This window comes from Scatophagus argus, chromosome 5 (assembly GCF_020382885.2).
Source record: "Scatophagus argus isolate fScaArg1 chromosome 5, fScaArg1.pri, whole genome shotgun sequence".
NCBI classification, from domain to species: domain Eukaryota; kingdom Metazoa; phylum Chordata; class Actinopteri; family Scatophagidae; genus Scatophagus; species Scatophagus argus.
Genome location: NC_058497.1, coordinates 19,593,108 through 19,605,050, shown reverse-complemented (window position 1 = coordinate 19,605,050; position 11,943 = coordinate 19,593,108). Strand labels below are relative to the sequence as shown.

At 41.2% G+C, this 11,943-nt stretch overlaps 1 protein-coding gene across 2 annotated transcripts in view; it reads left to right on the top strand.

Annotated features, from left to right (window-relative positions):
* The first annotated feature begins 2,981 nt into the window (after positions 1–2,981).
* Positions 2,982–11,943, top strand: part of pitpnm3 (PITPNM family member 3) — a 75,285-nt gene continuing 66,323 nt past the window's right edge. The window contains exons 1-2 of one of the 2 annotated variants that reach the window (XM_046389467.1): positions 2,982–3,397; positions 3,528–3,684. In XM_046389467.1, the coding sequence (XP_046245423.1) occupies positions 3,660–3,684 (25 nt within the window). In that variant the 5' untranslated portion in view covers positions 2,982–3,397; positions 3,528–3,659. Of the gene's footprint in view, positions 3,685–11,943 lie in introns of both variants that reach the window. The other variant, XM_046389466.1, reaches the window with a different exon arrangement.

Genomic DNA, 11,943 nt, shown 5'->3' with positions numbered 1-11,943 from the left:
CTTTTCGCCATTCATTACAGTGAACAGTGATCTTATAGACCAAAGTCAACTACTAACTAACAGAGGCTCAGCTGCCTGTTTAATGGTTAGCAATGAAAGCATAATGATCAACCACTTCTTGATCACCAAAGCTAAAAGATTTCAACAGTCTTTCAATATCCTTAATCAAAACATAGAAGTGACATTCGTATCCATCACTGGAAGTAACAATTCTACAATGTAAATTTACTCTATAACAATTTTTAGAATTTATGTAATGTGTTTTTTTACATCCAAACTTGATCTGCACCCTAACCAGGTGCTACAGTTTCATTCAGTGGATCAAAAGATTCAATATTTCCCTCTAAATGTAGCATAAAGTAGCATAAAATGTCAATACTACAAGTGAGGTGACAGTACCTCACAACTGTACATGAGTAAATGTACCTACTTAGCTTTCGTTCCTGGATTTAATGTCACCGCCAAACATTTAAACACTCAAAAACTGTTTTTATTACTTGTTCAAGAATTCAAAGAGTTGATGTGTAGTGAAATGCAATGTGTTACACTTCTGACTTGTTAGCAGAGGAGTGAAAATATTGAAATAAAACCAACTAAAATTCAAGATGCAAAGGATTCCATGAAGACAATGTCTGAGACAGGGTCAGAGGTTGCATCCTGATACGACATTTGATTGCATGCATTATGCATTATGTGCAACAGACCTACTTTACCTATCAGTGTCAATGTTAAAGCTTACAATTTTATAGCAAGCACAAAATGGCCACACCATTCAAATGAAATGGGTCAGAGTTGGGTCCTTGAACAGAAGAAGTTGGAATATACGATGTGTCTCTGTGACGCAGCTAATCACTCAGCAGGCTCTGAATGTGAAGAAGTGCCAGTCTATTTACACAAGGTGAGACAGGCCGGAGAAAATTTTAGAGTAAATCATGAAACTTCAAAGTGCAGAAATATTAGAATATTAGAGGTTTTTATTTGGTACTACGGTGTGCAGTTGTACTTTTTCACTCACAAGGTCGCTAAATCGTGTGCTCAGGTGGAAAACTACAAAATAATGTGCACCTGAGGTGCTAAATTCAGGTTTGCTGACTGCCAGGTACTGTATTTTGTGAGTGCTTACTGGCTCCCTGGAAGCCTGAAACAGATCATAACTTTATTATCCAAAGGTCTCACAGTGGTAATCTACCACCATAAACATTTACAAACTTTCTACAAGACAAAGCTCTGTTGTGCCTGCACTGTTTTGTCAAATTCTAGGTCACCAGGAATTTGAGCTGCCTGGGTTTCTGCGTGGTTTCTAACAGCATAGATCCAAAAATAAAAACTGCACTTAGGAATGTAAATCTGTATATTGACTAACATGTCCATATGATTAATGTTCTGAAACAGGGTCAATGGAACCAGTTCCAGCACAGTACAGTCTGATAGGTGCCAGGTTTACACCTCTTTCTCCCAATATGTTCAATAAAGGACCCCCAAATCTTAAGGAACTTAGAGTTGGTATTTGACAGAGAACTGAACTTTCTACAAGAAACTATGTCATTTTGCCATTGTGTGAAGAGGTAAAGATTTCCACTCTCTCAAGTTGACCCTTTTGCTGTGACCATACCAAATATGAGAGCAGGTGGAACAACCCGGGATCACAGAGGGAGTATCTGGGATCAGCTGTTCAAATAAAGTGTCAGAGTTATTTATTGTTTTTCCTTCTGGATGTTGGTATTTCCTGGGCAAAGCCTCTTCTCATGTGGAATCATGTCCTTGCTGGCATAGAGAGAATTCATGGAGTCAAATTCCTTGTATGGTCACACGTACTTGGCAAATAAAGCTGATTCTGATTCTGAATTCCTCTTATGAAAGAAATTCACTTAATTCAATTAGCCTTTTTTGCCACTTTGATCCAGTCAGGGTCTGTTTTGCTGGTCTTAGGGGTTTTAGTTTTTCTCGAGGGAAATTCCACCTCAGTGTTCTTGGTCAGATCTGCATTGTCATTGGCTTTCCTGATAAATACAAATTGGCTGCATGTTTTCCTAGTAGCGTTTGGTAATGTAGCGTGTCTGGCTCTCAGATTCCAGGGCGATGGTTCGGCCACAGGCATTTTCCTCTATCAATATTCATTTTGGAGGACGCGCCTGCCAAATGATGCCGTGACCAGTCCGTCCTGTGGTCCGTCCACAGCACATTACATTACGACCACTTTACACTATTTACACTAAGTATAATGTGGGGCAGTGAGGAAACCTATTTTTCAGCAATTTAGGTCAAGTATTGCAGTAGTGCTGGTGAAGATAAGCTTAACAATGAATTAGAGGCACCCATTAGGTAAAGCATCTGTCAGATTAGACCAGATCTCACAACTGGATTTAAAGGATTTAGAGCTGAGGGAACATGATTCATTTGCTTCATTTCTCTTTGATCCCTAGAAAGCAAGAGAGGAGGAAATAAAAAGAAATCAGACTTTGTGCTTGTGCAGAGGGCTTTATTTTGACAGGGTTGGTTTTATTTTGAGACACTTCTTGTCAAAGCCCAAAAGATTTTCTCTTCTGTCTGGGTGACTGCCCCTACGTGACCAAGGTGGCACCTGCTGCTCCGGTGATGGATGGTTGACAGGGGTGGCAGCTTTCACCCCCTTCATCCCACTGATTTATTGTCCTTCTGCTCTTTATCCTTATACCTCATCTAGTCTGTATCCTCTGCACAGAGGGAAATACACGACACAGGCTACTTGTGTGACATTACAATGACTTATCTGCTTTAAATGTAACGTTTAATTCATGCAATATTTATGATTCTGCTTTGATTCCCCTCATCAAGTCTTCATCTTCATATCTCCTAAAATATTGGCTTTTATTCAGCAGATATGCAATAACCCCACACTGTATAGGAGACAACATACTTGTGACACTCACAATATCATTGACCTACTTTATATTTAACACTCTGTAACACTTGTGAACAGACTTGTGATTCTGCTGTGGTGAATTCAGTGGGATTGATGAAGCTCTTTAATTAACCGAGTGGCGCCAATGACAACACCTGCAAAGGATAGCTGCTAAACGGCTCTCACATTAGAGCTTCTGGTGTTCCTACAGCAGCATCTCCCCCCACTTCTTTTTAGCATACTTCTCTATCATTTTGCAAAGTCAGACAAACGGGCTGTTAGGAGAGAGGACGGACGCCCTTCAGCAGCCGCGGACGTGCGCGCACCGCTGGAGGCAGTCGAGCTGCAGACCTGGGATTGTTAGGAGGAACTCTGGCTGATGTTAGCGGCGGAGAGGAGACGGGGACGGGGAGTTGGGTGGGCATGACATGAGAACCAAGTCTGCACAGATACCAACAAATACCCAAAGTATGTCTGCGGCAGGGGCGAGTCGACGCTCTGAGGGACTTGACACAGGTGAATGAGAGCACAGCTGCAGCTTCTGCTGTTTTTCCACCTTCTCTTTTTTGTCCTCTCCACGGTGAGAGGAGACCGACACGGCGGCTGTAGCTCACCGTGCCTGCTTCACCCTGCTTCCGTCTGGCAGGCGTCAAGGTGTAGCAGGCAGGAGAGGGACGGAGGAAGAGCCGCTGTTTAACTATCCCGACCAAACGTTTCTGCGCAGAGTACGCTACGCGACGTGTCCGCAGGCAGACGGAGACACACGGGAGAGGACACTATGTCAAAGGAGACGAGAGGGAAAGGTAAGGGGACACAACACGCATAGTCTAACGCGCTAACAGGTAGAAACGTGCGTCTCGTGCTGCTGGATGTTGGCGCGCACAGCCGCGTGCCGCATGGATGGAGGCAATCTATAGGAATGCGCGACGGTCAACACAGACCTCTGCATGCCAAACATCTCGGTCCCATGGACTGTCCTTAAATCTGTCTGTCTCTGTGTCTGTCTGTCATTCTCAGTCCTGTCTGTCTCTGTGTGTCCGTGTTACAGCGAGACGTGTGACCCGTCAGATTCTGCGACGCTGCAGGGTCAAACGTAGGAAAAATGGTTGATTGATAAAATATTGACACGAGAGCTGTTAGCGACACACCTGCAGACCTGTGGACGAAGTGTCGGCTATCACAGCCATCAGAAGGCTACTGTGTGTGTGTGTGTGTGTGTGTGTGTGAGAGAGAGAGAGACACTATCTAAACGCGTGGATGAGACTATTTTTAGTAACAGCTATTGAAATTCAGGATGTGACCGTATAATTTGGAAAAAAAAACAACAGCAAAAAAACAAAAAACTTTTGCTCTGGAAGTGGAACTAAAATTCCCAGTCAGACACAAGACAAAAACGATGCAGTGTGTCCTCTGTTCTGCTCTAATCCCAGAATCAGACAGCAAATCAGAAAATAAACAGCCAAGGTTAAACCAGGAGAGAAGAAATAATGCAGACTTCATTGCGTTGCTAAGAATAGAAGGCAGTTTTTCATGCAGCTCATTTGGTGATCATTTAAATTGGATATGTGCCGAGTGTGAGAGAGTTTTGACCCGACAGCATCAGTGAGGCCTCTGAAGTCATGACATTTGTGTAGCATAAAAGCTTTACTGTGGCTCATTCGGACTTATTTGTGTCACCTGTTGCACTGTGGTGTTACCTCTTTCTGTGTCAGTTTACTACACTTTTCGGGCTTTGAATAGTGTAGAAAACTGGGTGAGGCCCCATTGTCTTTTTTGTTCGTTTCTGCTTTGGTTTTAATGATGGAGATAAATCATGAGTATGAGTGTCACAGAATATCAAGTGGGTGTAAGACCCTCATAATAACATGCTGGCAGGGGCAGAAGTGCCACTTTTCTAAAGCAGGAGGACCTGGGTTTATTTCCTCATGCCATCGTGCATCTGCCCTGCTGAGGAGCCTTTGAGCAAGTCACTGAATCTTTTCCAGCTTCGGGCTTTCTGTTCTGCATGTGGCCTTTGTGCTCTGACCTTTTCCACGAGATGAGAGTGGAAGGGAAATTTCCCTGCAGGGATCAATAAAATATCAGCTCATTAGTACTCTCGGTGGTGACAGTAAGTGTCACAATGGAGAGGAGTTTTTATTCAGTGTGTTTTGGGCTTTAAATTATTTCTGCCTCTGATTTACAGTAGCATTTTGTACCAGGCTATGATCAGGAGCTGCATGAAGCCTTTGAACTATGGATTTTACCAGTAAATCTCCCTTTAAGTTCTTTAAGTTTGTTTCTTCTGTGTCCAGTTGGAAATAAAATAAAAAAATAAAAACAAAACATAAAAATGTGTCCCATACTCCACATGCATTGCTTCTTGCCCTCAGGCCTTCTTCAAGATCAGCAGCAATCCTGAATCTGATAGTTCCCACATGTCATTGTAGCTGTGGAGTGTGTATGCCGTGTTATGTGAGTGAGCTATTCCAAACAAACATTTCTTGTGGCACTGTGAAGACAAAGTGGAAATATTCCACTTTGCAATATTTTCACTTTTTACCAAGCTTCTACAAAGTGAATATTCTCAGTGGGAAATCAAACCACTCTTAACGGTTCTTGGGGCTTTCTACTGCAAATGTGGAAAAGAGTAGTATAAAGCTCTTTGTGGCTCCAGAGGAAGCTGCGTGAAGTTTGACGAATTGCCTCAAGTGATGTCATTTGAGTTAGCGTTTGGTGGGATTGGAGATTTAGAGTTTGTTAATGGAAAAAAAAAAAATCTGAGGTTTCTGAGTTACAAAGAAGTGAGCTTACCAGACCTCTACAGAACTGTCCTCATTTCTGCTTGTGACAAACGGCTTGAGGATAGATTTGCTACTACCGAAACACCCAAATGTCCGATTGACCTGCAGTCTATTTGTATTATGGGTAGTATAAGTGGCAGGTATAGAAGGGCAGTGCTTTATCAGTGGAGTATTCACATGAGAAACATTTAGTAACAGGACTGGCAGCGTGAGGCATAAACCGTTAAGAGGGTTAATAAATGGTCTGTAATGGTTTTGAATAAATGCAAACATAAGATACCGAAGCTCCATTTCATTGTGAAACTGACTCACAGAAGTTTGTTGTCGGCTTTGATTGCATGTGCATTATTTGTGTGCTAATTAAAATCCATATTTGTACATAAAAATGTCAGCTAGAGCCTCTAAGGACACAAAGAGTTTGTTCCACTCTAGAAATCAAGCAAACAGTCCTTTTTTTTTTTTTTGGCGGTCAATTTCACAAGACAAATTAGATTCTCTGAACGCATGGAAAAACCCTTTTTTTTATCTGAACAGCTGCAACTGGATGTCTTCTCCAGTTAATCTTAATTATATTGCATTGAGCCTCACCGTAAAATTCACTCGCTAATGGAAACTACACTGTGAGGTCTTCCATTATTTCATCTGAGCTCTATAAAATCACGTTAGCCCTGTGATGCTCCAGTAAGCCAGTGGCAGATTGATGGCAACATGCAGTATGTGTGAGGTTACTGTTAGTACTGTCATATCTCAAGCATGCAGTGTATCATTAAATACCGCTTGACCTCAGTTCACAGTATAACTTGTGAAGTTGAGCTTACGGAAACATTCAAAACGTCATGAAAAGTCCATGACTTTCACTTCCGTATCTTATCTTTGTCGTTTTCAATTATAACAGGGCTGCAGGAGATTCCACACTTTTTAATTTGAATTTAAATTTTCTGTCAATTCACTGGCCTGTGAAATAAAAAAACAAGGAAATTATAGTCACGCTGTATATTTCATTGTGAAAGAGTAACAACCAGCATTTATGGACCATGCAAGCTTTACGGTTTGCAGTGCCTTTTTTCAGCTTCAGCAGAAACATGGCCTTGTGCCCAGATTTACCGACTGTCAATTAAAACAGAAGAGAGCCCTGGTTTTAATCATCTAAATATTGAAAGATAATTTGAGCAGACTAATAAGGATTTAAGAATTATGAGGCCTTCAAAATAAAGCAGGTGTGACTCAAACCTAAAAGAACATTAATGGATCTCTCAAGGGACGTCAGTGTTGGTCTGCCGTTCAGTTGAGCTCTGCTTCCCGTTCAGACATTTCCTTACCTGCAAACATTGTCTTTTCATAGGCCACAGAGGAGTTACAGGACAATAGAGGGTGAATCTTTTAATGAGACCCACAATTTCACCAGCTGGTTTGGGAATTCAAACCATAAATTCTTTATTTTTTGTCCTGGAGGCTACTTCAACCCCACTGGCTTGAGCTGCGGCACGAAGCCAGACAGGTATTATACTGCCAGATGTCTTTAGGAATTTTTGCTTTTTTAATTATCCTCGGTCATCTTTGTGTCGACCCCCTCCCAGAGTGTAACCGACCCCTACTGCTTGTCCTCCCTAGGATTTCATGGACCCTTAAAGGGCCCAGTGTGACGTATAGCACCATTTTGCATTTTGTATTCCTCATATTTGATCAGTCTGAAAGGTTTTTTTTTTTCATTTGCTGCCTGAATAAAATAAATGGATAGCCTACCTGCTGTTTTGCTGAGATTCAGCATCAAGCTAAAAATAGAGCTGAAGGATGCTGATGAACAGTTTCTCCCTCTTTCCCGCTGCCTCTCTCTCTCTCTCTCTTTCTCTACAGGTGAATAAACTGAATGCTCGCCATTTGAAGGTAGATTAGTGTTAGCATTCGGGTTTATTCTGTCAGTCGTTCCCCCACATCCAAGTTTTATTACCCAGTTTGAGACATGATAAGGACTTTCTCCACTGTATTATACTGCAACAGCTTGTTGTGTGTGGTGTCGTCGTACTGGCAAATGGTCCCCAGACAGCCTGCTCAACAAGCAGCACCACAATGTTCTCTGAAATCTACAGAGGCGTGCGCTAATGCATTCAGCAAGTGACCTCTGTTATTTTATTTGATCATACAAAACAGTGTTAATTTAAATTTAATAGCTGTTTGTCATGGGGAAGCACACTGGGTCTGTGTCCGGGAGAGGCTGTTCACAATGCGCACAGCAGCAGGCTTGCTGCTATTTGAGGCTCACCTGGAGCCCGGCACCAGTCTACTTGTTGTTTGTCACAGCCAAATGTCTTGACGTCACATTGGTTTCTGAATACAGAGCGGAGGGGAGAAACAGGGTTTTTGGTTTCCCCTTTCCCTTCATGTTTCTGCCTATGAAGAAGCTCTTAGACTCTTGAAATAAGCTTTTTGAAAGCACAGTTATTACATTCTCTAACACCAGCCTCTTAGCAAACACATTAAGTTTAAAGGCAGCTAGAATGTCTTGCCAGCAAGGACTAAATGCTTTAGGTATGTTCATACATTTTTGGTTTCTTCTGTTTTGCATTGCTGATTTGAAGCATCTGTCGGAGAGTGTCCAGTTGAAGTATCGTTCAACTGGTGAGCTGACTTTTTTGTTGAGCTGAAATGATTACATTTAATGTCAACAGAAAATAAGCAGTATTTTGATAAAGATTAGGTAGTTCCAGGTGCCTCTCAGGGGCATCCAGTGAGTCCTGGTGGCAGTGCTACTGCCAAATAGTACCACAATTAATTCTTCTGGGAGGGTAATTTAAAAAGGTAGCTTTTTGTATCTAAGTATGCTCATTTCTATATTTGCCAATGTTTTGCTTCCCCCTCAACACTAATGGAGTCTTTTCCAGCCCCACAGGCAACTATTTTCAATAAGAAGCACAAAAACCAAGTTAGCAACCACCCGGTGAACACCAGTGATTTACTGGTGGAGTATTTAGCAGTTTAAAGCAGATCTAGATATTTTTCCAAAGAGCTGGAGAAAAATACAAACAAATAGAGCTAATAGAGGAGTGAATATTGGACAGAAACATAGCACCAATGCTAATGTTACACTGTGTATTCTGGAAGTGTAAATGAGTTAAAATGTCCTTTTTTTAATTTTAAGTTTTTGTCATAGTTGCAGTGCAGTGCACTTTTAGTGATATTAGATGAACATTTATCAGAAAAGAAGCTTTATCTTTCAGACTAACTTGTTTCCTCACTCTCCCAAGTTCAATACTTAAATCATATGAGAAAATTATATTTGGGACTCTGAGCCACAGTCGATATTCAGTTTACGATCTTCTCACCAGTAAGCTGTTGTAAACTGATTGCCTCCTCACCCTGAGCATATCCAATTTAAAATCATTAGAGCATGGACTTAATAATGTAACCACTTCACATGCAGTCAACCTCAGGCTGGACATAAAGTACTATATGTGGATGCTGTTGTGTGGAGTGTGCAGGCTTAGTAATAAGGATTATCACCTCGTAGTGTAGCAGTCGATTAACAGTCGATGCGAGTGCTGATCTGCTGCAGTGCAGACAAATAGCATCCAGGAGAATAATGTCTGGAAGGTGAATCTGTGACTGATTCAACATTTTTTAGGAGAGATCAATCTCCTCTGTGTCTCTCATTGGCTGCTTTGGCTGATTGATTCAGATCACGTGCTGAAATGAGCTTGAATTAAATTAAAGGACAGGCTATTATTAGCCATTCCCAGCTCAAAGAGGACAAGACAGACTTTATTTTATTGCTTACCTTTTGTGGACTGTAGTAGGATGTTCACCGTGGCATAAACAGGCTGAGCAGACACAGAGTCAGCATCCTTTTCCTTTTCCTTGAGTGGGTTTCTGTGCGGTATCATATCTAATCGGGTCCACGTGATTTTCATCTTCACTGGGGCATGTTGCATGTTAAAATGAGGGGCAGAGGCATTTTTCATTTCCCTCTCTTTCTCCATGCACATCAGGAAAACATTATTGGATTTCCTCTTGACATAGTAGATATGTCACTCTGATGTTGTGACTTGTCCAATATTCAGTCCGAAGAGATTTGCATCATTAGAGAGCCCTCCTGCTCTTCCTCTCTGCATGATGGCAGCCGTTCCCATCTTTTATGACCCGGCAGCTCTTTCAGTGATGCTAGAGTTCCTTGGATATTAAAAGCTCTAATTATGAAATGAGGAGATTGGCTCTCGTGTATAGCTTACAGACCATCTGGTTTGGAGAGGAGTGAGGGCACTGAGGGATGAAGCTCCGGAAAGAAGAAATACCTTGAGGATGGTAGCAACTGATCTAAAGAAGATTTAGTCTCTGATGAGGAGTGATTCCTCCTGTGGGGCCGTCATTAAGTCTGAGGGTTCCCTCGTTATTTTCGAAACCCAGAACACTTTACTTTAAGTACCTTCTTCAAGATTTTTTGGCTGATTTTTCTGTAGCCAGAAATGAATCTGCTGAGCTGGAATTAGGCTTAAAAAGCACAGAGCAATATATATACTTTATGATATCATCTCACTTCCAAAAAAAAAATAAACGAATAATGAATGAATATTACAAGCGTGTCATGCTTGTGACCTAAACGTCCTCTGAGCAGGCAAAAACGATGTCTCAGGATGCACTTGTTTAGTTGAAACTTTGAATTAAACTAAACATTACTGTGCTTCAGCAAGATATTTTACTCAGTTCTATTGACTTTGGTATTTCCACTCCAGAGGATTTTATAATCGATTTTGTTTCAGGTATTAGTGCAATTTTCACTCTTTTTAGAGTCTTGAAGGAAATGCTAATGTGTGTCTCCTCTGAGACCCATGGAAACTATGCTCTTCTGTGAAAGCAACCTGCATCTCAATTCAACTGCAATTAAATCCAGCTGCATGATAACCCTCAGATGACCAGACCCATTTTCAGAGCCCCACTGGCCACAGAGCCGGACTAAATACTATTAAATCTTTGAATTTTGTGACTGTTATGTGTAAAATCTGCTTTGAGTTCACTTCGGTCTGAGAAATTAGAGGTCATTTTCGGAGATAATTTGTCTTAAAAAATTGTTTTTCCTTAAAGCCGAAATACAGGCAGACTGGGAGGCAGGTTGGCAACAGGGAATACAGAGATGACTTTCATGCTGGGTTTTGGGTACTGGCACTTCTTGGCTGAGTCAACCAACAGGGCTGCTACCTGCGAGGCTAACTGAGCTAAATGAGCACAATGCGTGTACATGCTGCGATCCATGGGCTGCAGTCCACGTGTCACTATACTAATACTCGAGTTTCCCTTAGTAGAAACGTGTGGTTGAGAAACTCATTCTGTTACAGCTAGAGGCAGTTGTGCTGTCCAAAGTACGGTATCATCTTCTTAGTATGTGCAATAGGGTAGATAGAACAATAAATGAGTTCAATTATAAATTTTTCAGGAGCTGCACTGAAGCTATTTCTTGTTTTTCTCCCAGTTACTATCCTGAATCTTCAACAGCTGCCTTCCGATAGAAAATTTCCATTTGTATTATACTGCCTTACAAGTTAACATGATCATATTGAATTTTCCTTAAATGACATGTATCTAGTGTGCAATTTAAAGTAGAATCAATAGGAAACACCATATAGATTAATAAATTATCGGGTCTGTTGCAGTAGAATAACCTGAGTCATACAGAAAGAGATTTTCTCCCACTGTGAATATCAACATATGAGTCATGCAGGGTAAAAGATGTTCTTTGCTCACTTGCTGTACTGTTAACATTCGCTAAGAAAAAATAACTGTTTTTCTTTATGAGCCATAAATGTAGACTGGGCACATCTGCAGCAGATCATCCCCACAGATACAGCTGGATATTGATTTAATTACCTTGTCCGTGCTGTGTGAGTATTATTTTGGAAAAATGTTAAACAGAAACTGCTTTTACTGCAGTCGCTTTCAGGCATGAAAATAAAGTACATGGTAGTTTATACAAGACATTTAGAAAATTCTGATCTGCAGCGTTGTCACATTTCTTTAAAGCAAAACTCTGATTCCTCTAACAGCAGCTGACCGACATCACATCCCTCCCTCCCTGTTTCACATAACTAAATCTACAAGTCATTCACACCAATACCCTTAAAGCGACACTAGGTGACCTCTCTCGTTGAAGACTCAATTGTGAGATGAAAGATGCAGTCCACTAGGTTTTCTTTGTTTCTTTGTTTCTTTTTTCGTGTCACTTCCTTTCTTTATAAGCTTTGAGTAGAATACCGTTATGTATAGGTCTGCTTAGCTTGAGACATTATTTCTCTA